Below are 27,412 nucleotides of genomic sequence, written 5' to 3'. Positions count from 1 at the left end.
CATTTATCAGATGGATTCCCCCGTCTCCTCGGCAGTACGTCGCAGGTCCTCCAGTCCTCCGTAGAGCTTCCGGGCCGCTGAGGTCGGTCCAGGTTTTCTCTCGGAGCGCTTGGTGGAGCGGGCAAGGTCTGCAGCAGATGTTCTGTTGTCTGGCTGCCTGTTCTACAGGGGCACTGCTCTGTGTCGCCGATACGGAGTTTCGTGTATAGGTGGTGTTTCAGGCGGTTGTGGCATGTCCTGAGCCTGAAAATGGCTGCCTGCTCTCGACGAGCCAGCAGGTAGTATGGGTCTGCTCTGTTGTGGCGTGGGCATGAGTAATGATTTGCCAACAAAAGAATTAAGTGGTATTATTATGTATTATGTAGATACACTCCGGTGATAACAAAGCTTTTTGTTAAATGTATATTATAATAATCCATACATCTTTCATTCATCACTGCGACAAAACCATGCCAGAAGTTTTGGATTTCTGGGTAATTCAGCAACATGTGATCGATGCTATCTTTAGCAGAATGGAAAAAAATACTGTTGTCGTTATCTATTAATTCCATGTTTCAAAATCACATTTTGTCTCTATGCAGCCTTGGATAGTTCTCATTTGGAACGATTTCGTTTTTACATCAGAACGTTTATGTAAAATACAGAAGGCAATATATCCAGTCGTTTTCAACATGGAGTTTTTCGTCCCATTTTGCACAACATTTCGGTGCGATCATACTCTGAGTCATAGTACATTCTGGGTCCTTTGACAACAGAATGAAGTTTTAGATTAAAGTGGCATAGTCATGCATTTATTGTTATCTACGTTTATTTTAGTCTTTCTTATAGAATCTGATTTTGCACATTTGTAAACACAAAAAATAACACAATCGATAATGTGATATGATACGTTTGTTTGAATTCTTCTAAACCATAACGAGACCATTTCCCACGTACTTTCAAGAGATAACAATCTTTTGCCCGATTTGAATTCTTCTGTTAAAAAACCCCAACAAGTTCACCAAAACGTTCTGATGAGTCTTAACAACAAAGTTTGTTGAATTGTGTTTAGGAAGCCAAAAATACCTCTTTCCAAAAAATGTCGGGAATATCAAAATGATTTCGAATCCATATTTATCAATATTTTGAAACCCAGGAATTAAAGTTGTATTTCGCAACAAGCTTCTATTTGCGTTTTGTTGTACGGAGGCTTCGGATCCAGGCCAGCTTCAAAGCCACAGCAATTTTTTTTCAGATCTGACAGTCCAGGCCCTCTAGCTCCTGTACTATCGTGTACAGTTTTTCTGCTTAATTTGTCTGTTTTTGCATTCCATACAAATTTATAGCATATGTTCTGTAAACGTTGAAAAAAAAGTCAGCAGGTAGGTAAAAACAACCACAAATGTATCGGTTTATATAAATGAGTGATTTTGATATCATATTGCCACACTTCCAATTATAGTTAACTGTCTCCTAAAACTCGTATTCGTAAGAGTGAACGTGGGAGTTTGTAGCGCACGAACGAACGAAGAAGAAGATCTTGAATAAAGACATCTTCTTTTGTCGATCACTGAGAACTGCAAGACAAACATGACAACTGACACCGTTTCTCGCTCTCTCAAGTCATTCTGAAAGCCTGCTTCTCAGGCCCAAAGAGATGCCCACTGCGTGAATCTGAGGACACATGAAGTGCTGGTCTTTCAGCACTCTGTTCTTCTTTGGCGCATTCTGGAGGCAGCCGCCTGGCGTTCGGAGAATCCCTTCATCAGCTTTTATCCCAGGGATTTCCTTATCACCAGGGCTGATGGGGATTTCCTTTCTCGCTGCTAACACAGCTGTTTCTGTTACTAACGCTCCCCACGCGAATCAGTAAGGCTATACCTTCTTCCTTTTACTTTTAAACTATAAATTGGTTTGACGTGATTCAGCATATGACACCAGAATAAAGATTTTGTATGATACTCGCTGTCGAACTCAAATGCCCACCCGTCCTTCCCGGCTGTTCTTGGCATGGTTCACATAGCGTATTATTCATTGGCTACGGAATGACTGTTCAGTGCTGAAGGCAGGGAAGGGAGATGATTGGCTGGGTTAAACGATAGGCTAGGCGGAGGCGTCTTTGTGCTACGTCAGCTGCGAATTTCGGCCAACAGAGCAAACCGATAGGCCTGGTTTGACCCAGTTTGACATGGAACGTCTATATCGCCTAACAGGGAGTATACTAGAAAGTGTCCCACTCATTGGTGTGTGATGTGTTGTGCTGTGTGCAGTGAACAGCAACATGGAGCAATACTTCAGCATCAACAGCACCACAGGACAGGTCGTGGTGGCCGCCTCTCTCCTCCGCTTCGTCGACAATGAACTACGTGGCTACGTCACGGTTAGCCCCCACGCCCCCGCCCCCTCCACACACACACACTCGCACGCACGCACGCACGCACGTACACACACACACACACACAAACCTCCTCTGCATGGGTGCATCTGAGGGTGGCGCCCCTCTGTATGGGTACATCTGAGGGTTGCGCCCCTCTCTGGGGGTACAGCTGAGGGTGGAGCCTCTCCCTGGGGGTACAGCTGAGGGTGGAGCCCCTCTGTATGGGTACATCTGAGGGTGGAGCCCCTCTGTATGGGTACATCTGAGGGTTGCGCCCCTCTGTATGGGTACATCTGAGGGTGGAGCCCCTCTGTATGGGTACATCTGAGGGTTGCGCCCCTCTGTATGGGTACATCTGAGGGTGGAGCCCCTCTGTATGGGTACAACTGAGGGTGGAGCCCCTCTGTATGGGTACATCTGAGGGTAGAGCCCCTCTCTGTATGGGTACATCTGAGGGTGGAGCCCCTCTGTATGGGTGCATCTGAGGGTGGCGCCCCTCTGTATGGGTACATCTGAGGGTGGAGCCCCTCTGTATGGGTACATCTGAGGGTTGCGCCCCTCTGTATGGGTACATCTGAGGGTGGAGCCCCTCTCTGGGGGTACAACTGAGGGTGGTGCCCCTCTGTATGGGTACTTCTGAGGGTGCGGTGGCGCCCCTCTGTATGGGTACATCTGAGGGTGGAGCCCCTCTGTATGGGTACATCTGAGGGTTGCGCCCCTCTCTGGGGGTACATCTGAGGGTGGAGCCCCTCTGTATGGGTACATCTGAGGGTGGAGCCCCTCTGTATGGGTACATCTGAGGGTGGAGCCCCTCTGTATGGGTACATCTGAGGGTGGAGCCCCTCTCTATGGGTACATCTGAGGGTGGAGCCCCTCTGTATGGGTACATCTGAGGGTGGAGCCCCTCTCTATGGGTACAACTGAGGGTGGAGCCCCTCTCTATGGGTACATCTGAGGGTGGAGCCCCTCTGTATGGGTACATCTGAGGGTGGAGCCCCTCTCTATGGGTACATCTGAGGGTGGAGCCCCTCTGTATGGGTACATCTGAGGGTGCGGTGGCGCCCCTCTGTTTGGGTACAATTACAGCAGTAGGTGGTGTCTCTCTCTTCGAGTACAACTGAATGTGGCACGCTCTCTCTGCGGGTGCAACTGAGACCAAGTCTGGTCAACTCGAGGCAATTTCATTACCAGCAAAGAGAAATTAGCACGTGTTCGTGTTGCTCATGCTCACAATTCAAACACGAAATATGCATTTAAGTAGTTAAGACATAACATGAAATGACAATGACACGTCTAAGAACATTTGACATATTTAGAAACGATTAACAGTATTTACCAAAAAGTAACAACAGCAGCAACAACAACAACAACCTCAGAAGCCAAAAAGATATCTCTAAAGAGACATGTGCATGCTTAGATGTTCAAAGAGATCACAAAAAAGTGTATTTACACATCTGAGATATTTTACACATTTTAGAGTAATAAGACAAAAAAAGAAGAAAAAAACAACAACAAAAACTAAACAAAAAACAACAAAACAACAACAAACAAACAAAAAAAACCCCCAAAACTCCAAAACAAAACAAAAAAACAAAAGCAAAAAACAAACAAACAACAAACAACAACAACAAAAGACAATTACGGGATCGGCATTCTTATCTGTTGACAATCTCTCTCTCTCTCTCTCGCTCTCTCCTTCTCCCCCCCCCCCAAACTCTTTCCCCCACCCCCTCTCTCCGTGTTATCTATCTGTACCGATAGTCATACTTCAGCTTGAAGGTACTCCTTTAGTCGTAAGACAGTCATTACCAGCGGGGTTCCCTGTGTGTGGGTGGGTGAGGGGGGAGGGGTGGTGGGGGGTGGGGGGCGGCTACTCATGTGGCTAACAAGAGCTGTGACATCACCCCTGCACTGATGCTGAAGGAGAAACAAATAATTGTGCTTTATGATGACGCATATAGAGCGTTGTTCTGCACAGTTACTGCAGTGAGCATTGTTCTCTCATGGTGATGAAAAAAATGTCGTGCCTGTGTGTGTGTGTATGTGTGTGTGTGTGTTAAATATGTGTATGTGCGTTTTCGTGTGTGCATGTGTGTATGTGTGTGTATTTGTATGTGTGTGTATGTGCAGGTGAGTGCGCGCGCGTGTGAGTGTGTGTGTGTGTGTGTGTGTGTGTGTGTGTGTGTGTGTGTGTGTGTGTGTGTGTGTGTGTGTGTGTGTGGGTGTGCGCGCGGATGAATCTATGCCTGTGTGTGTGTGCTCGTTTATGTATGTGTATGTGCGTGTGTGAGTGTCTGTGTGTTATTGTGTGTGCGTCTGTGTGTATGTGTGTGTGTGTGTGCGTCTCTCTCTCTCTCTCTCTCTCTCTCTCTGTGTTTGTGTGTGTGTATGTGTGTGTGTCTGTGTGTGTGTGTGTGTGTGTGTGTGTGTGTGTGTGTGTGTGTGTGTGTGGACTGCAGGCGGAGGACCTGAACACGGGACTGAGCCATTCTGTTCCCTTGACCATCAAAGTGGTGGACATTAACCACCCCCCAACCTGTGCACCCCAACTCAACGTTACCATCCCTTGGAAATTCAGCGTCGCTGACACTGTTGTGACCTTGACCTGCTCTGACCCTGACCTATCTACACTGACCTACGAAGTTACAGGTGAATGGGTTTTCTTCTCTTGTTTTGGTTTAGTGGTATTTGTAGTTTTTTTCCGGTTTTTTTTTCGGATAAAAGTGTGTGTGTGTGTGTGTGTGTGTGTGTGTGTGTGTGTGTTCTGTTGTTGATTTTTTTCATTTTCCTTTTTCATTAGACTGTCAAGCATATCTTAATTGTAGGGGTGCAAGTCGTCCGGCATATGCCGGAAATCTGGCACAGAACATCTTGACTTTGGATAGTTTCCGGCATGGAGAAATTTTATTTTGGTAGTTTCCGGCGTGGAGAAATTTTATTTTGATAGTTTCCGGTATGCATAAATTTGTGTGGCCTGGTCGCTCTTTTTGATTTCTCTGTCAGGTTTATGTACAGCGATGTCATTTTGTATGTGACGAAACTCGTACTAAAAACAAATGTCAGGGAGAACTCAAATTCAGATCAAACCCAGTGTGTCGTTTACTTGCGCGTCCATTGATGTCTTGAAAACTATGGGAGATAAACGCATTGCCTGGCTCTCGGGCGTTCTATAGCGATGAAAAGTGGCGTTCACCAAACATATTTTGTGACAGCATGCTATCAATAAAGTCTTTTTGACGAAAAATTACAAGATTACTGAGTCCCAGACCTGACATCCCAACCTTCCTCAGGGACATTTATTTCTCACGGTCGCACTTGATACCGCGCTTCCGCGTGCCTGGAAAAAACAACAACAAAAAACCAAACAAACAAACAAAAAAAAAACAAACCACACACACACAAAACCAGCTCCCACAGTGGAGCGCGCGCGCGCACATACGCACACACACGCACACACACACACGCGCGCGCGTGCGCCCGCCCGCACACACACACACACACGTAAAAAAAAAGAAAGAAGAAAAACAGGTTGTTTTGCGACCGTTTATTGGCAACGCCTTTTAAAAAGCTCTTTTTGCCTTCCCCGAGATTTGCAAATCCAGAAAGGAATAGGGGTAGGGTTGGGGATTACTGTCACGTTTTTCACTTCTTCACTTATCCGTCTCGATGATAAAAGGTCCGTTTCTCTCTTCGGGGTTGACTAGGTCTCTCTACTTGCACCCTTGTAACTGACTATTGACCAGTTGACTAAAAGAAAATCCCGCGAGTGGTCTGTTCTTGTTGACCCCTTTGCTTTTCCCACTGGGGACAAGTGGGCCATTCTGCAACAGTAAATGGTATCCACTTTCATGGCCAGCCACGATACCACCGTCACTGTTGATAGCACTGTGAATGGCGTTGAAGGTTGTTTTTTTTAATTTTTTTTTTAATAAATATTTTATTCGAGTATAACATTTAATACATACAGACGGACATACAAAACCGTCATCTGAAATCAACAATATTTGCCACTGTGCGCCACCTAAACTGCAAATCAGGAAAACGACACAACACTCACTTCATACAGACAAAAAGCAAACAAAAAAGTCACATGCACTGTTAAAAACAAGTAAGTAAGTAAGTAAATGAAAGGAAAAAGAAAATAAATAAAAGAACAAACGTTTCATTCGTGGTTGTCGCTACTCCTCCTCGTTGCCTTCAATCATTTTTATGTATGGGTACCATTTTCTAGAAAATGCTATGGACATCATTTCCATCGAGTGTATATATATTTTTCAGTTTTATATATGTTTCTTAGGTCTGTTAGGAAGTACTTTATACATGGTTTGATTTTATTTATTCTGCATTTATAAATGAAATGTTTCGCCACTAGAATGATATAGTCAAATATTTCACCTGTTTTTGTAACATCATCATTTCGTAAATGGTGTTTCAAGTTGACAGCTAGCCAGAACAGCGGCGTCGCTGCTGATAAAATACATCTGTCTAGTGACTGAAGCTGTGAACTTTTCAACACTTCACTGACCTTCACTTGCAATGAGGATATCCAAACCAGAAATCCTCTCAAAGGTAGCAAATAACACACCAGCGCTGTCCAGACTGAAGCCTTTATGGAAAGACAACATCTCCATGAAACACCTTATCACACTCCTGCTTGCACGTGTTTGTCTTCCTTTTTGCATACGAGAATTGGACCTTCATGGCGGACTTGGAAAGATGAATTCAATCCATGGAAATCAGGTGTTATCGCACGCTCCTAAATATCATATGCACTGATCATATCAACAGAGAACAAGTGCACCGAACCATCAAGTAGCACACTAGACTATTTGAAGGTCTCCTGTCATCAGTCAAGAAAGGAAAACTTGGCAGCTGGATAGAAAAAAAGAAGAAGTAGAATTACAGAGAGGGAGGCGGAGAGAGGACAGAGAAACAGTCACAGGTAGACGGACGGTCACACAGACACACAGCCCTGTCAGAGACACAAGGACGATCATGTGTGTGTGTGTGTGTGTGTGCGTGCGTGCGTGTGTGTGTGTGTGTGTGTGTGTGTGTGTGTGTGTGTGTGTGTGTGTGTGTGTGTGTGCGCACAGAGGGAGGAGACATGTGGAACATCAGCCAACAAGGGGAGATAAGGCTGCTGAGCCGTGACTACCTTCAGCCGATCCTTTCAAACTACGAGCTGAACGTCACCGTTTCCGACGGTGTCTGGAACGTCTTCGTCTCTGTCAACATCTCTGTGGACAGTACGTCCCCCTTCCCCTCCCCCTCCCTTCCTCCCTCCCTCCCGGCTCCTCTGCCGGCCTGGGGGATGTGGGGGTGAGGAGGATGTATGGAGTGTGGGTGGTGTTTTTCACTTGCGGTGGTGCGGATGCCATTTCAAACAATGTCTTATTGTTGTTTGTATTTGTATTTCTCTTTTTTGTCACAACAGATTTTCTCTGTGTGAAATTCGGGCTGCTCTCCCCAGGGAGAGCGCGTCGCTACACTGACAGCGCCACCCTTTTTTTTGGGGGGGGGGGGTGGGGGGGGGGATTCTTTCCTGCGTGTAGTTTTATTTGTTTTTCCTATCCAAGTGGATTTTTCGACAGAATTTTGCCAGGGACAACCTTTTTGTTGCCGTGGGTTCTTTTACGTGCGCTAAGTGCATGCTGCACACACGACCTCGGTTTATCGTCTCATCCGAATGACTAGCGTCCAGACCACCACTCAAGGTCTAGTGGAAGGGGAGAAAATATTGGCTACTGTACCGTGATTCGAACCAGTGTGCTCAGATTCTCTCGCTTCCTAGGCAGACGAGTTACCTCGAGGTCATCACTCCACTACACTTGATTGCAAGAACAAGACAGTACGACAAGAAGAGTCAAAGATTTCAATCCTGTCGTAGTGAACATAGTGTACAAAGACTTGTCATGATGTTGCTGACGTGCTGGTTGGTTATCGCCTCAATGTGTCTGTGGAGGGTGGTGTGTGTGTGTGTGTGTGTGTGTGTGTGTGTGTGTGTGTGTGATAGTTTTCAAAATCTATGGAGACATGCTCTAGAGGCGAGTAGTAAATGTTTGTTTTATCGAAATTTCAAAAGTGGATTTGGTAGAGAAAAATATATAAGTCAATTGCCTGATAATTATGTTATCAGCTTCTTCAGATTTCGAAGTAGTAATCATAAGCTGGAAATAGAAACAGGGAGACACAAAGGCATACCACGAGAGTTACGATTTTGTAAGGTTTGTAACATGTCTGTGATTGGTGATGAGTTTCATTTTATAATGGAATGTCCCAATTATGATCAGTTACGAAATAGATATGTTCCTAAAAAATATTTGTCTCCAACATCGGTTTTTAATTTTTGTAATATGCTCAAAGGAGGCAAAAAAGTCATTTTAGCTGTAAGTAAGATGATCAGATTTGCAAATGTTGCCTAGTTATACTTTTGGAGTTAAAAGACATTTGTGTTTTCTCAACTTTATGTGACATTGTTGTGTATTTGGAAATGTTTGTTATGGGCACGAAAATGAGTATTTTGCAGTAATCCTCCATACTCCAATAGGAGTGAAAGGATAATTAAAACTTGAAACTTGAAACTTGTGTGTGTGTTTATGCGCGCGCATGTATGTATCCATGTGTGTGTGTTTATGTGTGTGTGTGTGTGTGTGTGTGTGTGTGTGTGTGTGTGTGTGTGTGTGACACACAGGGACTGCACCCCAGCCACGGGTCAGTGTGACCGAGGTTCTGCCGGACAGTGCCAGAATCATCTGGACCTTTGACCTTGCCCTCCTCCCCGTCGTCCAATACCTGACCCTGTCCCTCACCCTCAGCAGCAGCTCCCCTATTCAACCCCTCACCAAGCAGACCCTCAGCAAGAACTTAACCTCCTACGTCATCTCCAACCTGACGTCAAACCAGCGGTATGACGTGGTGGTCACAGTGGTGGGTCTTGACGGGTCGCTTCACAATGCAGACGTCTCCTTCGTCACGCCATGTGAGGGACTGGTGTGTGCATGGGTGTTGTGTGAGGGTGTGTGGACGTTGTGTGTGTGTGTGTGTGTGTGTGTGTGTGTTTGTGTGTGTGTGTGGGGGGTGGGGGTGGGGGCGTTGTGTGTGACTGTGGGTGCTGGGTGTGTGTGTGTGTGGGGGTGGGGGAGTGGGGGGTGGGTGGCGATGGAGGGTGGGTGGGTGCGTGGACGTTGTGTGTGACTGTGTGGGTGCTGGGTGTGTGTGTGTTTGGGGGGGTGGGGGAGTGGGGGGTGGGTGGCGATGGAGGGTGGGTGGGTGCGTGGACGTTGTGTGTGACTGTGTGGGTGTTGGGTGTGTGTGTGTGGGGGGGTGGGGGAGTGGGGGGTGGGTGGCGATGGAGGGTGGGTGGGTGCGTGGACGTTGTGTGTGACTGTGTGGGTGTTGGGTGTGTGTGGCGGGGAATTGTGTGTGGGTGCCGTGTGTTACTGTGTGGGCGTTTGTGTGGGGGCTGTGTGGGTTTTAGGTGTGTGTGTGTGTGTGTGTGTGTGTGTGTGTGTGTGTGTGGACGTTGTGTGTGACTGTGTGGGTGTTAGGTGTGTGTGTGTGTGTGTGTGTGTGTGTGTGTGTGTGTGGGAGTTGTGTGTGGGTGCCGTGTGTTACTGTGTGGGCGTTAGGTGTGTGTGTGTGTGTGTGTGTGTGTGTGTGTGTGGACGTTGTGTGAGGGTGCGTGGACGTTATGTGTGACTGTGTGGGTGTTGGGTGTGTGTGTGTGTGTGTGTGTGTGTGTGTGTGTGTGTGTGTGTGTGCGTTGTGTGAGGGTGCGTGGACGTTATGTGTGACTGTGTGGGTGTTAGGTGTGTGTGTGTGTGTGTGTGTGTGTCTGTGGGGGGTGGAGGTGTGGGGGGCCGTTGTGTGAGGGTGCGTGGACGTTGTGTGTGACTGTGTGGGTGTTGTGGGTGTGTGTGTGTTGGGGGGGAGGGGGGGAGGGGGGGGGGCGTTGTGTGTGGGTGCCGTGTGTAACTGTGTGGGTGATGTGTGTGACTGTGTGGTTGTTGTGTGTGCGTGTGTGGACGTTGTGTGTGACTGTGTGTGTGACTCCGTGAGCGTTGTATATGGACGTTGTGTGTGACGGTGTGAGCGTTGTATGTGACGGTGTGAGCGTTGTGTGTGACGGTGTGAGCGTTGTATATGGACGTTGTGTGTGACGGTGTGAGCGTTGTATGTGGACGTTGTGTGTGACGGTGTGAGCGTTGTATGTGGACGTTGTGTGTGACGGTGTGAGCGTTGTATATGGACGTTGTGTGTGACGGTGTGAGCGTTGTATATGGACGTTGTGTGTGACGGTGTGAGCGTTGTATATGGACGTTGTGTGTGACGGTGTGAGCGTTGTATATGGACGTTGTGTGTGACGGTGTGAGCGTTGTGTGTGACGGTGTGAGCGTTGTGTGTGACGGTGTGAGCGTTGTATGTGACGGTGTGAGCGTTGTGTGTGACGGTGTGTGTGACGGTGTGAGCGTTGTGTGTGACGGTGTGTGTGACGGTGTGAGCGTTGTATGTGGACGTTGTGTGTGACGGTGTGAGCGTTGTGTGTGACGGTGTGTGTGACGGTGTGAGCGTTGTGTGTGACGGTGTGAGCGTTGTATGTGGACGTTGTGTGTGACGGTGTGAGCGTTGTATGTGGACGTTGTGTGTGACGGTGTGAGCGTTGTATGTGGACGTTGTGTGTGACGGTGTGAGCGTTGTATATGGACGTGGTGTGTGACTGTGTGGACGTTGTGTGTGGCTGTGTGGGTGTTGTGTGTCGGTGCTGTGGGTGACTTTACTGCATTATACTGTACCACACTGTTCTACGCTGTGCTGAACAGTACTGTACCGTATTGCATTGCACTGTACCGCACTGCGCTGTGCCATGTAGTACTGTATTGTATTGCACTGTACTGCACTGCGCTGTGCCGTGTAGTACTGTATTGTATTGCACTGTACCGCACTGCTCTGTGCCGTGTAGTATTGTATTGCTCTGTACCGCACTGCTCTGTGCCGTGTTGTACTGTATTGTATTGCTCTGTACCGCACTGCTCTGTGCTGTGTAGTATTGTATTGTATTGTACTGTACCGCACTGCTCCGTGCCGTGTAGTACTGTATTGTATTGCACTGTACCGCACTGCTGTGTGCTGTGTAGTACTGTATTGTATTGCACTGTACCGCACTGCTCTGTGCCGTGTAGTATTGTATTGTATTGTACTGTACCACACTGCGCTGTGCCATGTAGTATTGTATTGTATTGCACTGTACCGCACTGCTCTGTGCCGTGTAGTATTGTATTGTATTGCACTGTACCGCACTGCTGTGTGCTGTGTAGTACTGTATTGTATTGCACTGTACCGCACTGCTCTGTGCTGTGTAGTACTGTATTGTATTGTACTGTACCGCACTGCTCTGTGCTGTGTAGTACTGTATTGTATTGCACTGTACCGCACTGCTCTGTGCTGTTTAGTACTGTATTGTATTGTACTGTACCGCACTGCTGTGTGCTGTGTAGTACTGTATTGTATTGTATTGCTCTGTACCGCACTGCTGTGTGCTGTGTAGTACTGTATTGTATTGTATTGCACTGTACCGCACTGCTCTGTGCTGTGTAGTACTGTATTGTATTGTATTGCACTGTACCGCACTGCTCTGTGCTGTGTAGTACTGTATTGTATTGTATTGTACTGTACCGTACTGCTCTGTGCTGTGTAGTACTGTATTGTATTGTATTGCACTGTACCGCACTGCTCTGTGCCGTGTAGTATTGTATTGTATTGCACTGTACCGCACTGCTGTGTGCTGTGTAGTACTGTATTGTATTGCACTGTACCGCACTGCTCTGTGCTGTGTAGTACTGTATTGTATTGTACTGTACCGCACTGCTCTGTGCTGTGTAGTACTGTATTGTATTGCACTGTACCGCACTGCTCTGTGCTGTGTAGTACTGTATTGTATTGTACTGTACCGCACTGCTCTGTGCTGTGTAGTACTGTATTGTATTGCATTGCTCTGTACCGCACTGCTGTGTGCTGTGTAGTACTGTATTGTATTGTATTGTACTGTACCGTACTGCTCTGTGCTGTGTAGTACTGTATTGTATTGTATTGTACTGTACCGTACTGCTCTGTGCTGTGTAGTACTGTATTGTATTGTATTGTACTGTACCGTACTGCTCTGTGCTGTGTAGTACTGTATTGTATTGTATTGCACTGTACCGCACTGCTCTGTGCCGTGTAGTACTGTATTGTATTGTATTGTACTGTACCGCACTGCTCTGTGCCGTGTAGTACTGTATTGTATTGTATTGTACTGTACCGTACTGCTGTGTGCTGTGTAGTACTGTATTGTATTGCACTGTACCGCACTGCTGTGTGCTGTGTAGTACTGTATTGTATTGCACTGTACCGCACTGCTCTGTGCCGTGTAGTACTGTATTGTATTGTATTGCACTGTACCGCACTGCTCTGTGCCGTGTAGTACTGTATTGTATTGTATTGTACTGTACCGCACTGCTCTGTGCTGTGTAGTACTGTATTGTATTGCACTGTACCGCACTGCTCTGTGCCGTGTAGTACTGTATTGTATTGTATTGCACTGTACCGCACTGCTCTGTGCCGTGTAGTACTGTATTGTATTGCACTATACCGCACTGCTGTGTGCTGTGTAGTACTGTATTGTTTTGTATTGTATTGTACTGTACTGCACTGCTGTGTGCTGTGTAGTACTGTATTGTATTGCTCTGTACCGCACTGCTCTGTGCTGTGTAGTACTGTATTGTATTGCACTGTACCGCACTGCTCTGTGCCGTGTAGTATTGTATTGTATTGTATTGTACTGTACCGCACTGCTGTGTGCTGTGTAGTACTGTATTGTATTGCACTGTACCGCACTGCTCTGTGCTGTGTAGTACTGTATTGTATTGTATTGTATTGTATTGCACTGTACCGCACTGCTCTGAGCTGTGTAGTACTGTATTGTATTGTACTGTACCGCACTGCTCTGTGCTGTGTAGTATTGTATTGTATTGTATTGTACTGTACCGCACTGCTCTGTGCTGTGTAGTACTGTATTGTATTGTATTGTACTGTACCGCACTGCTCTGTGCTGTGTAGTACTGTATTGTATTGTATTGTACTGTACCGCACTGCTGTGTGCTCTGTAGTACTGTGTTGTATTGTATTGCACTGTACCGCACTGCTCTGTGCTGTGTAGTACTGTATTGTATTGTATTGTACTGTACCGCACTGCTCTGTGCTGTGTAGTACTGTATTGTATTGCTCTGTACCGCACTGCTCTGTGCTGTGTAGTACTGTATTGTATTGTACTGTACCGCACTGCTCTGTGCTGTGTAGTATTGTATTGTATTGTACTGTACCACACTGCTCTGTGCTGTGTAGTACTGTATTGTATTGTATTGTACTGTACCGCACTGCTGTGTGCTGTGTAGTATTGTATTGTATTGTATTGCTCTGTACCGCACTGCTGTGTGCTGTGTAGTACTGTATTGTATTGCACTGTACCGCACTGCTCTGTGCTGTGTAGTATTGTATTGTATTGTATTGCTCTGTACCGCACTGCTGTGTGCTGTGTAGTACTGTATTGTATTGTATTGCACTGTACCGCACTGCTCTGTGCTGTGTAGTATTGTATTGTATTGTACTGTACCGCACTGCTCTGTGCTGTGTAGTATTGTATTGTATTGTACTGTACCGCACTGCTGTGTGCTGTGTAGTATTGTATTGTATTGTACTGTACCGCACTGCTCTGTGCTGTGTAGTATTGTATTGTATTGTACTGTACCGCACTGCTCTGTGCTGTGTAGTATTGTATTGTATTGTACTGTACCGCACTGCTGTGTGCTGTGTAGTATTGTATTGTATTGCACTGTACCGCAATGCTCTGTGCTGTGTAGTACTGTATTGTATTGTATTGTATTGTACTGTACCGCACTGCTGTGTGCTGTGTAGTATTGTATTGTATTGCACTGTACCGCAATGCTCTGTGCTGTGTAGTACTGTATTGTATTGTATTGTATTGTACTGTACCGCACTGCTCTGTGCTGTGTAGTACTGTATTGTATTGTATTGTATTGTACTATATTGTATTGTATTGTATTGTACTGTACCGCACTGCTGTGTGCTGTGTAGTACTGTATTGTATTGTATTGTATTGCACTGTACCGCACTGCTCTGTGCTGTGTAGTACTGTATTGTATTGTATTGCACTGTACCGCACTGCTATGTGCCGTGTAGTACTGTATTGTATTGTATTGTACTGTACCGTACTGCTCTGTGCTGTGTAGTACTGTATTGTATTGTATTGCACTGTACCGCACTGCTCTGTGCCGTGTAGTACTGTATTGTATTGTATTGTACTGTACCGCACTGCTCTGTGCCGTGTAGTACTGTATTGTATTGTATTGCACTGTACCGTACTGCTCTGTGCCGTGTAGTACTGTATTGTATTGTACTGTACCGTACTGCTCTGTGCTGTGTAGTACTGTATTGTATTGCACTGTACCGCACTGCTGTGTGCTGTGTAGTACTGTATTGTATTGCACTGTACCGCACTGCTCTGTGCCGTGTAGTACTGTATTGTATTGTATTGCACTGTACCGCACTGCTCTGTGCCGTGTAGTACTGTATTGTATTGTATTGTACTGTACCGCACTGCTCTGTGCTGTGTAGTACTGTATTGTATTGCACTGTACCGCACTGCTCTGTACCGTGTAGTACTGTATTGTATTGTATTGCACTGTACCGCACTGCTCTGTGCCGTGTAGTACTGTATTGTATTGTATTGTACTGTACCGCACTGCTCTGTGCTGTGTAGTACTGTATTGTATTGCACTGTACCGCACTGCTCTGTGCCGTGTAGTACTGTATTGTATTGCACTATACCGCACTGCTGTGTGCTGTGTAGTACTGTATTGTTTTGTATTGTATTGTACTGTACTGCACTGCTGTGTGCTCTGTAGTACTGTATTGTATTGCATTGTACTGTACCGCACTGCTGTGTGCTGTGTAGTACTGTATTGTATTGCTCTGTACCGCACTGCTCTGTGCTGTGTAGTACTGTATTGTATTGCACTGTACCGCACTGCTCTGTGCCGTGTAGTATTGTATTGTATTGTATTGTACTGTACCGCACTGCTGTGTGCTGTGTAGTACTGTATTGTATTGCACTGTACCGCACTGCTGTGTGCTGTGTAGTACTGTATTGTATTGTATTGTATTGTATTGCACTGTACCGCACTGCTCTGAGCTGTGTAGTACTGTATTGTATTGTACTGTACCGCACTGCTGTGTGCTGTGTAGTATTGTATTGTATTGTATTGTACTGTACCGCACTGCTCTGTGCTGTGTAGTACTGTATTGTATTGGATTGTACTGTACCGCACTGCTCTGTGCTGTGTAGTACTGTATTGTATTGTATTGTACTGTACCGCACTGCTGTGTGCTCTGTAGTACTGTGTTGTATTGTATTGCACTGTACCGCACTGCTCTGTGCTGTGTAGTACTGTATTGTATTGTATTGTACTGTACCGCACTGCTCTGTGCTGTGTAGTACTGTATTGTATTGCTCTGTACCGCACTGCTCTGTGCTGTGTACTACTGTATTGTATTGTACTGTACCGCACTGCTCTGTGCTGTGTAGTACTGTATTGTATTGTATTGTACTGTACCGCACTGCTGTGTGCTGTGTAGTATTGTATTGTATTGTATTGCTCTGTACCGCACTGCTGTGTGCTGTGTAGTACTGTATTGTATTGCACTGTACCGCACTGCTCTGTGCTGTGTAGTATTGTATTGTATTGTATTGCTCTGTACCGCACTGCTGTGTGCTGTGTAGTACTGTATTGTATTGTATTGCACTGTACCGCACTGCTCTGTGCTGTGTAGTATTGTATTGTATTGTACTGTACCGCACTGCTCTGTGCTGTGTAGTATTGTATTGTATTGTACTGTACCGCACTGCTCTGTGCTGTGTAGTATTGTATTGTATTGTACTGTACCGCACTGCTCTGTGCTGTGTAGTATTGTATTGTATTGTACTGTACCGCACTGCTCTGTGCTGTGTAGTATTGTATTGTATTGTACTGTACCGCACTGCTGTGTGCTGTGTAGTATTGTATTGTATTGCACTGTACCGCAATGCTCTGTGCTGTGTAGTACTGTATTGTATTGTATTGTATTGTACTGTACCGCACTGCTGTGTGCTGTGTAGTATTGTATTGTATTGCACTGTACCGCACTGCTCTGTGCTGTGTAGTACTGTATTGTATTGTATTGCACTGTACCGCACTGCTGTGTGCTGTGTAGTACTGTATTGTATTGTATTGTATTGTATTGTACTATATTGTATTGTATTGTATTGTACTGTACCGCACTGCTCTGTGCTGTGTAGTACTGTATTGTTTTGTATTGTACTGTACCGCACTGCTGTGTGCTGTGTAGTACTGTATTGTATTGTATTGCACTGTACCGCACTGCTGTGTGCTGTGTAGTATTGTATTGTATTGTACTGTACCGCACTGCTGTGTGCTGTGTAGTACTGTATTGTATTGTATTGCACTGTACCGCACTGCTCTGTGCTGTGTAGTATTGTATTGTATTGCACTGTACCGCACTGCTGTGTGCTGTGTAGTACTGTATTGTATTGCACTGTACCGCACTGCTGTGTGCTGTGTAGTACTGTATTGTATTGCACTGTACCGCACTGCTGTGTGCTGTGTAGTACTGTATTGTATTGCACTGTACCGCACTGCTGTGTGCTGTGTAGTACTGTATTGTATTGTATTGCACTGTACCGCACTGCTGTGTGCTGTGTAGTATTGTATTGTATTGTATTGTACTGTACCGCACTGCTGTGTGCTGTGTAGTACTGTATTGTATTGTATTGTACTGTACCGCACTGCTGTGTGCTGTGTAGTACTGTATTGTATTGCACTGTACCGCACTGCTGTGTGCTGTGTAGTACTGTATTGTATTGTATTGTACTGTACCGCACTGCTGTGTGCTGTGTAGTACTGTATTGTATTGTATTGTACTGTACCGCACTGCTGTGTGCTGTGTAGTACTGTATTGTATTGTATTGTACTGTACCGCACTGCTGTGTGCTGTGTAGTACTGTATTGTATTGTATTGCTCTGTACCGCACTGCTGTGTTCTGTGTAGTATTGTATTGTTTTGTATTGCACTGTACCGCACTGCTGTGTTCTGTGTAGTATTGTATTGTATTGTATTGTATTGCACTGTACCGCACTGCTCTGTGCTGTGTAGTACTGTATTGTATTGTACTGTATTGTATTGCACTGTACCGCACTGCTCTGCAGTGTACTGTATGTTGTGGTGTGTAGCCATGGTGAATGCATGGAGCACAGAGCTACATCTGGTGGCCCAGGTGTGGACCACGGACCTAGCCAACAACCAGTCAATTCAGTTTCGTACCCTGCAGACCTCTCTCCAACAGGCTGTAAGTCTGTCTTCGTTTGTTCGGGTTGGGGGAGGGGCCGGGTGTGGGTGTGTGTGTGTGTGTGGGGGTGGGTGGGGGGGGGGGCAGGGGGGGGGGGTCGAAGGGGGGGGAGGGGGTAGAGAGGGCGGAGGGTAGGGATGAATGTCAATGTTCGTTGGTTGTGGTCTTTGTACAGTGTAGTGGTGGTGGTATGGTGGAGGTGATTGTCTTTGTTCAGGTGGTCGGGGGTGTTATAGTGCTGGTCGTGGTGGTGATTGTCTTTGTCTTTGTTCGGAGGGGGGGGGGGGGGGGGGGCGGAAGTGGGGGTGGGGGGCGGGTGGTGGTGGTGAATGTCTTTGTTCGGGGGGATGGGACGTGGTGGTGAATGTCTCTGTGTGTGTATGTGTGTGTGGGTGGGTGGGGGGTTGTGGTGGTGGTGGCAATTGTCTTTGTTCGGGTTGGTGGTGATGATGATGGTGAATGTCTTTGCTCGGGAGGATGGGTGGTGGTGGTGGTGAATGTCTTTGTTCGGGGTGGTGGTGGTGGTGGTGGTGGTGGTGATTGTCTTTGTTCGGGGTTGTGGTGATGGTGGTGGTGAATGTCTTTGTTCGGGGTGGTGGTGGTGGTGAATGTCTTTGTTCGGGGTGGTGGTGGTGGTGAATGTCTTTGTTCGGGGTGGTGGTGGTGGTGGTGGTGGTGAATGTCTTTGTTCGGGGTGGTGGTGATGGTGGTGGTGAATGTCTTTGTTCGGGGTGATGGTGGTGGTGAATGTCTTTGTTCGGGGTGGTGGTGATGGTGGTGGTGAATGTCTTTGTTCGGGGTGGTGGTGGTGGTGAATGTCTTTGTTCGGGGTGGTGGTGATGGTTTTTGTTTGGGTGATGGTGGTGGTGAATGTCTTTATTCGGGGTGGTGGTGGTGGTGGTGGTGAATGTCTTTGTTCGGGGTGGTGGTGGTGGTGAATGTCTTTGTTCGGGGTGATGGTGATGGTTTTTGTTTGGGTGGTGGTGGTGGTGATTGTCTTTGTTCGAGGTGTTAGTGGTGGTGGTGGTGAATGTCTTTGTTCAGGGTGTTAGTGGCGGTGGTGGTATAGTGGTGGTGGTGGTGATTTTCTTTGTTCGGGGTTATGATGGTTGTCTTTGTTCGGGAAGGGGTGGTTTTCTTTGTTCGGGGTAGTGGTGGTAGCTTTTGTTATGGTTGGTAGTGATTTTTTGTGGTTGTTTTTTTTCATTCTTTTCTTTCTCATATGTAATTTATCCAAAGTCCTTTCATGTCTGCCAGTTATAATTGACCCATTGTTCGTTCCTTTATGGGTTTTCACAGTCATGGTTCCTAAAAGATGTGTGATAGTTATGATTGAGCAATGTTCCTTAATGATGTGTGACAATTATGATTTTATCATGCGACAGTTATGATTGATCAATGTTTCTTAATGATGTGTGACAGTTATCATTCATCAATGTTCCTTTGTGATGTATGACAGAAATAATTTATCAATGTTCCTTAATGATGTGTGGTAGTTGTAACTGCTCAGTGTTTCTTAATTATACGTGACAATCATAATTGATCAATGTTACTTAATGATGTGTGACAGTTATAATTGATTAATGTTCCTTCATGGTGTGTGGCAGTTCTGACTGATCCATTGTTTTTCCATGATCTGTGACAGTTATTATTGTTAATAATAATGATAATAATAGTAAAACAGCAACAACAACAACAATAACTAATAATGATGATGATGATGATGATGATGATGATGATAAATCTTATTTCTTGAATAAACACATACAGTAAAAGAGAGATATAGCAAATCAGTCGTAAAAGTAAAAACAAACAAACAAAAAAACCCAAAAAAACAACAATTAAAAAAACCCAACAACCCCAAAACATTCATTGATTTTGTAAAAGCACAGTTGACAAGATCAACAAGTATATACTCTAAATGGAACAACTCCTACACAACATCACACATACACAAAATCTTAGATTAACAACCGAGCTAAAAGAGGTCACATTTAACTCTCTCCATACGAACGGCGAAAGAGACGACGTTAAAAGCGTTTCACCCCAGTTACCATCATCAAAATATCGCAAGCGGAAGGCTCTTATACTGAAGAGGTGAATGTTGACAAAGAATACCACAATTCTGACGACGGAAGCTAAAGGTTGGGTCATTCAGACACCCACTGGACATCCGAGGGGTCTGTGTAGAGGAGAAGAGAGGGCTGGCCGTACTGAGTGAGTTAAAATATACATACATGCATTCAAGGAGGATGGTTATGATATCTTTCAATTCAAATTTAAAACTTAGCAGTCGTTCAACCATTCAGACCACACCACCACTCCCTCTCTGCCCATTCTCTCGAATCACTCACCTGTCAAACTCAAATTGTTAAGAACTGAGAAAACGGCACTAGTGAGTTACGTCAGATATGTTTTTCGACGAGAAAATGTTCATATTTGCTTCGAAGGTGGAAAGATTAGCTGTTAGTCTGAGAGCAACAGGCAGAGAGTTCCAAGTTGTTGGACCACAGACAAAGAGTGAACTCTTTCCACGTGAGTTTAGGAGGTATCGGGGAACGGTTAGCTGGGAGGAGTCTAGAGATGTTAATGTTCTGTTTGGCAAGTATGGGTTTTAAAAGTTCAGAGAGATACGAGGGCGTTGTGTCACAATTGAGGCACTGAAAACAGAGAGTGGCAACTGCGTAGTCAAATCTGGCTTGAACAGGTAGCCAGTTAAGTGTGTGGCGGAGAGCTGCTGCATCCTCGCTCCTTGACTTTTTGAGGACGAGTCGAGGTACACTGATCTCCATTCGTTTTAACTCACTCGGTACGGCCAGTCTTCTCTTCTCCTCTACACAGACCCCCCGGATGTCCAGTTGGTGTCTGAATGACCCAACCTTTAGCTTCCGTCGTCTGAATTGTGGTATTCTTTGTCAACATTCACCTCTTCAGTATAAGAGCATTCCGCTTGCAATATTTTGATGATGGTAATTGCGGTGAAACGCCGTTAACGTCGTCTCTTTCGCCGTTCGTATGTAAAGAGTTAATTGTTCCTTCAAAGTATGTGATAGTTATGACTGTTTTAACCCGGTGTTCGGTTGTCTGTCTGTGTGTGTGTGTGTGTGTGTCCGTGTGTCTGTGGTAAACTTTAACATTGACATTTTCTCTGCAAATACTTTGTCAGTTGACACCAAATTAGGCATAAAAATAGGAAAAATTCAGTTCTTTCCAGTCATCTTGCTTAAAACAATATTGCACCTCTGGGATGGGCACAAAAAAAAAGAAAAAGAAAAAAAGAAGCCTAATTATATGCAAACTGCATTTACTGTTATATTTATATTTTTTTGTATTCTCTAAACTTGGCACTTTGATCTGATATTCTGACCCAACAACAAGAGCAGTCATTATTATCATTTTTTGTTCAAACAGGAACTTCTTTTGCTAAGCATGGAAGTTTTATTTATTTTGCGAACGTTTTGGTGCACATAGTAAAAAAAGGGAAATTACTCTGTAATGAATACTAGGGGACTTAATTTATCACAAGTGAGTCTTGAAGGCCATGCCTCTCTTGTTCCTTGATGGTGTAAGACAATTCTGATTGATGAGCGGTGTCAGTGATGTGAATGACAATGGGTTGCAGGTGCACAAGACAATTCTGATTGATGAGCGGTGTCAGTGATGTGAGTGACAATGGGTTGCAGGTGCACACGGGTTTGCAGAACCTTACAGGATATGTCAGCACCAGGGTCCGCAGTTTTCGGTGAGTGACTGAGTGGTATTGGAACCCTCTGTGAGCTGAACGACAGAGTGGTGAGCTGGCCCATGTTATCGTATTGGAACTTTGTGTACGTGTAACGACAGAGAAAAGTGAATTGGTTTTATATTTACTGGCATTCGGACGTGGTGTATGTGGAGCGACAGAGATAGGCGAACTGGTCCATTTACTGGTATTGGAACCCTCTGTATGCTGAACGACAGAGATAGTTGAACTGGTCCATTTACTGGTGTATGGTGAACGATACAGAAGAAAGAACTTGAGCTACTGATACTGAAACTGAAACTTTGTTCTCTTGTTTTTACTTAGTGTGTGTGTGTGTGTGTGTGTGTGTGTGTGTGTGTGTGTGTGTATGTGTGTGCGTGCGTGTGTGTGTGTGTGTGTGTGTGTGTGTGTGTGTGTGCACGACGTGCAGCCCGGGAAGTGTGATAGCGGACATGGTGGTGATCACGAACAAATACCTGAGCGGCCAGGACGCCTTGCAGTCGGCCCTGGACAGTCTGGTCAGCTCTGGCAACCTGTCCGGCGTCCTCGTCAACGCTTCCTACAGCCCTCTCTACACTGGTGGTACGTCTGTCTGTCCGTCCGTCCGTCTGTACAGCTGTCTGTCTTCCTCCGTCAACGCTTCCTACACCCATCCCTGCACTGGCGGAACCTCTGTCTGTCTCTCTGATTACGTGCTTTTCGGTTTGCCTGTTTCTGTGGTATGCGTGCGTGTGTGTGTGTGTGTGTGTGTGTGCGGGTGTGTTTGTGAGCAAAACGAGTATGTATGTCTGTCTGTATGTATGTATGTATGCATGTTTGCATGTATATGTGCCTGCCTGCCTGTCTGTCTGTTCATCTGCCTGCCTGCCTGTCTGTCTGTCTGACTGCATGTGTGTCTATCTGTCGTCCTGTTCCTCTGTGTGAACTGAATGTGGGTCGGCCTGTCTGCCCGTCCATTGCTTTCCCGTCTGTCTATCTGTCTGTCCGTTTATCTGCCTGTCTGCGTGTCTTTCTCTCGTCAGGTAAATCAAGAACAAGGCATGAGCTGAATTAAGGACAGACACGCGACCTGAATTAAGGACAGAGACACTGCCTGAATTAAGGACAAACACGCGACCTGAATTAAGGACAGACACACGATATGAATTAAGGACAGACACACGACCTGGATTAAGGACAGGCACACGACCTGAATTAAGGACAGACACACTGCCTGAATTAAGAACAGACACACGATATGAATTAAGGACAGACACATGACCAGAATTAAGGACAGACACACGATCGTAATTAAGGACAGGTACACGACCTGAATTAAGGACAGGTACACGACCTGAATTAAGGACAGGTACACGACCTGAATTAAGGACAGATACACGACATGAATTAACGACAGACACACTACCTGAATTAAGGACAGGCACACTACCTGAATTAAGGACAGAGACACTACCTGAATTAAGGACAGGCACACTACCAGAATTAAGGACAGAGACACTACCTGAATTAAGGACAGGCACACTACCTGAATTAAGGACAGACACACGACATGAGCTGAGGACAGCAGAAGCTGAATCCAAGCGGCATGTGTGTGCAGAGCATTACATTGTAGACCCCTCCCTAACCTACACCTACACGGAAAAGATCGTCGACTCCTCAGGCCTCCATCTGCTGTTGCCCGGAGGTGACGTCACCGCCACCTGCCGCGCGCGCACACCGGGTTTCTGGCATCCGGTCATCCAGTGGCAGTTCGGAGGACATTACGTCAGCCGGACGGGGAGCTCCCGGCGGTTCAATGTGTCTGAGATGGTCAGGTCAGACGCGGACCACTTCCAGGTCAGCAGATCTCTGGCTGTGGAGAGACTGCTAGTGTCGGACAGTGGTCAGTCACTGTGTCTGTCTGTCTGTCAGTCTGTCTGTCTGTGTGTCTGTCTGTCAATCTGTCTTTCTACCCAAATACGTCCACCAGCCTGACGAAGATCTGTAAAGACCTGCAACACCCTGTAGAAGATCTGTAAAGACCTGCAACACCCTGTGGAAGATCTATAAAGACACAAGACACCCCGTAGAAGACCTGTAAAGACCTGTAACACCCTGTAGAAGACCTGTAAAGACACACAACACCCTGTAGAAGATCTGTAAAGACCTGTAACACCCAGTGGAAGACCTGTAAAGACACACAACACCCTGTAGAAGATCTGTAAAGACACACAACACCCTGAAGAAGATCTGTAAAGACACACAACACCCTGAAGAAGATCTGTAAAGACACACAACACCCTGTGGAAGATATGTAAAGACCTGCAACACCCTGTGGAAGATCTGTAAAGACACGCAACACCCTGTAGAAGATCTGTAAAGACCTACAACACCCTGTGGAAGATCTGTAAAGACCTACAACACCCTGTAGAAGACCTGTAAAGACACACAACACCCTGTAGAAGATCTGTAAAGACACACAACACCCTGAAGAAGATCTGTAAAGACACACAACACCCTGAAGAAGATCTGTAAAGACCTACAACACCCTGTGGAAGACCTGTAAAGACCTGCAACACCCTGTAGAAGATCTGTAAAGACCTGCATCACCCTGTAGAAGATCTGTAAAGATACACAACACCCTGTAGAAGATCTGTAAAGACCTACATCACCCTGTAGAAGATCTGTAAAGACCTGCATCACCCTGTAGAAGATCTGTAAAGACACACAACACCCTGTGGAAGATCTGTAAAGACCTACAACACCCTGTAGAAGATCTGTAAAGATACACAACACCCTGTAGAAGATCTGTAAAGACCTACAACACCCTGTGGAAGATCTGTAAAGACCTACAACACCCTGTGGAAGATCTGTAAATACCTGCAACAACCTGTAGAAGATCTGTAAAGACCTACAACACCCTGTGGAAGATCTGTAAAGACACACAACACCCCGTAGAAGATCTGTAAAGACACACAACACCCTGTGGAAGATCTGTAAAGACCTACAACACCCTGTGGAAGATCTGTAAAGACACACAACACCCTGTAGAAGATCTGTAAAGACCTACAACACTCTGTGGAAGATCTGTAAAGACACACAACGCCCTGTAGAAGATCTGTAAAGACCTACAACACCCTGTAGAAGATTTGTAAAGACACACAACACCCTGTAGAAGATCTGTAAAGACCTACAACACCCTGTGGAAGATTTGTAAAGACGTGCAACACCATGGAAGATCTGTAAAGACGTAGAGCATCCTGTGGAAGATCTGTAAAGACGCACACCATCTCCCGGAAGATCTATAAAGACCTACAACACCATGTGGAAGATCTGTGAAGATGTACAACGCCATGTGCAAGATCTACAATGATTTGAATAAACTGATTTGTCGTCTGCAAATTAGCCAGAATCAGTTGGTAGATATAAAGAGAACAACAATGAACCAAAAATAGACCCTTAGGGTACTCTACAGCTTATTGTCTTGGAATCTGATTTCGAAACATTAATACCAAGTAGCTGTTTTTCTGTTTGATAGAAACAATGAGTTGAATACTGTCTTCAGATAATTCATATATAACTAATATCTTTAGCAGGAGAGAGTCATTAATAACATCAAATTATTTTGAAAAACCCACAAAACTACTCTTGTAATCTATTATTATTATTATTATTATTATTATTATTGTTGTTGTTGTTGTTGTTGTTGTTTAAATCGATCATTTGCGTCAGTGCTGTGTATCAGGGATGGGAATAAGTGTATTGTTTTTTTTTCTTCTTCTAATCAGTTTGATAGAATATATAGATATGGAGATGTACTACACTATGGAAGACCTGGCAAGATGCACAACAGTGTGTAAAGGATCTGAAAAGCTTATAAAATCGTGTTGAAGATATGGAAATATATATATAACACTAGCAACTGTATAGAAGATGTGGAAAGATGTACAACACATTGTGGAAGATCTGAAAAGATGAAAAAAACTGTGTGGAAGATATGAAAAGATGTACAACATTGTATGGAAGATATGGAAAGATGTACAGTACTGTGAGGCTTATCTGGAAAGATGTACAAACCCAAAATAGGATCTGAAAAGATGTGCAACAGAGAGTGGCTGTGTCTTTAATGCTGACCAGTGGCTGTGTCTTTCTGTGTGTCTTTCAGTGCTGACCATGTGTCTTTCAGTGTGTCTTTCAGTGCTGACCACGTGTCTTTCAGTGCTGACCACGTGTCTTTCAGTGTGTCTTTCAGTGCCGACCATGTGTCTTTCAGTGTGTCTTTCAGTGCTGACCAGTGGCTGTCTTTCAGTGCTGACCAGTGGCTGCGTCTTTCAGTGTTGATCATGTGTCTTTCAGTGCTGACCAGTGGCTGCGTCTTTCAGTGTTGACCATGTGTCTTTCAGTGCTGACCAGTGGCTGCGTCTTTCAGTGTTGAGCATGTGTCTTTCAGTGCTGACCAGTGGCTTTCTTTCAGTGCTGACCAGTGGCTGTGTCTTTCAGTGCTGACCAGTGGCTGTCTTTCAGTGCTGACCAGTGTCTTTCAGTGCTGACCAGTGGCTGTGTCTTTCAGTGCTGACCAGTGGCTGTCTTTCAGTGCTGACCAGTGGCTGTGTCTTTCAGTGCTGACCAATGTCTTTCAGTGCTGACCAGTGGCTGTCTTTCAGTGCTGACCAGTGGCTGTGTCTTTCAGTGCTGACCAGTGTCTTTCAGTGCTGACCAGTGGCTGTGTCTTTCAGTGCTGACCAGTGTCTTTCAGTGCTGACCAGTGGCTGTGTCTTTCAGTGCTGACCAGTGTCTTTCAGTGCTGACCAGTGGCTGTCTTTCAGTGCTGACCAGTGGCTGTGTCTTTCAGTGCTGACCAGTGGCTGTGTCTTTCAGGAACCCTGCAGTGCCGGGTGATGGCGGACCAGTTGGAGGCCAGCTCTCAGGTCACACTGCACGTGGTGACCCGCCTCTCGGCGACCTTGACCCCGCCCACTACTTTCCTCACCCCCGGCAGTAACATCACCTTGAAGTGTGCGCGCATCGCCGGATATGACGCCGACTGGAGTGCTGTGTTTTATCGCGTGGAGAACGGGAGACCAGTGGAGGGTGAGTAAGGAGTGCGTTCACGCCTTGAACCATGGCATTCTCTCCCTCCCTTCCTCCTCCTTCTTCCTTCTCCTCCTCCTCCTCCTCCCCCTCCTGCTCCTCCTCTTTCTTCTTCTCTTTTTACGTCTTCACCCGCCATGCATCCCCACACCACTAAACTGCCCACTCTGGTTCATTGTCTCTTCACCCCCCCCCCCTGCCCCCCCAATGCTTCCACACACCACCAAACTGCCCACTCTAGTTCATTGTCTCTTCACCCCCCCATGCTTCCACACACCACCAAACTGCCCACTCTGGTTCATTGTCTCTTCACTCCCCATGCTTCCACACACCACCAAACTGCCCACTCTGGTTCATTGTCTCTTCACCCCCCCCATGGTTCCACACACCACCAAACTGCCCACTCTGGTTCATTGTCTCTTCACTCCCCATGCTTCCACACACCACCAAACTGCCCACTCTGGTTCATTGTCTCTTCACTCCCCATGCTTCCACACACCACCAAACTGCCAACTCTGGTTCATTGTCTCTTCACTGCCCATGCTTCCACACACCACCAGACTGCCCACTCTGGTTCATTGTCTCTTCACTCCCCCATGTTTCCACACACCACCAAACTGCCCACTCTGGTTCATTGTCTTCACTCCCTATACTTCCCCACACCACCAAGCTGCCCACTCTGGTTCATTGTCTCTTCACCCCCCCATGTTTCCCCACACCACCAAACTGCCCACTCTGGTTCATTGTCTCTTCACTCCCCCCCCCCCCCAATGCATCCCCACACCAC

At 46.0% G+C, this 27,412-nt stretch overlaps 1 protein-coding gene across 10 annotated transcripts in view; it reads left to right on the top strand.

Moving 5' to 3' along the window:
* The window catches only part of LOC143283056 (uncharacterized), a 132,059-nt gene that overhangs the window by 49,333 nt on the left and 55,314 nt on the right, over window positions 1-27,412 (top strand). For all 10 annotated transcript variants that reach the window (XM_076589076.1, XM_076589071.1, XM_076589077.1 and 7 more), the window contains 9 exons: window positions 2,250-2,359; window positions 4,816-5,005; window positions 7,450-7,602; window positions 9,048-9,335; window positions 17,698-17,813; window positions 21,497-21,555; window positions 21,986-22,137; window positions 23,153-23,437; window positions 26,413-26,625. In XM_076589076.1, coding sequence (XP_076445191.1) covers window positions 2,250-2,359; window positions 4,816-5,005; window positions 7,450-7,602; window positions 9,048-9,335; window positions 17,698-17,813; window positions 21,497-21,555; window positions 21,986-22,137; window positions 23,153-23,437; window positions 26,413-26,625 — 1,566 coding nt within the window. The remainder of the gene's footprint in view (window positions 1-2,249; window positions 2,360-4,815; window positions 5,006-7,449; window positions 7,603-9,047; window positions 9,336-17,697; window positions 17,814-21,496; window positions 21,556-21,985; window positions 22,138-23,152; window positions 23,438-26,412; window positions 26,626-27,412) is intronic.

The sequence above is a fragment of the Babylonia areolata genome, chromosome 6 (genome assembly GCF_041734735.1).
Source record: "Babylonia areolata isolate BAREFJ2019XMU chromosome 6, ASM4173473v1, whole genome shotgun sequence".
Classification (NCBI taxonomy): Eukaryota; Metazoa; Mollusca; class Gastropoda; order Neogastropoda; family Buccinidae; genus Babylonia; species Babylonia areolata.
This window is presented reverse-complemented; position numbering and strand designations above follow the sequence as displayed.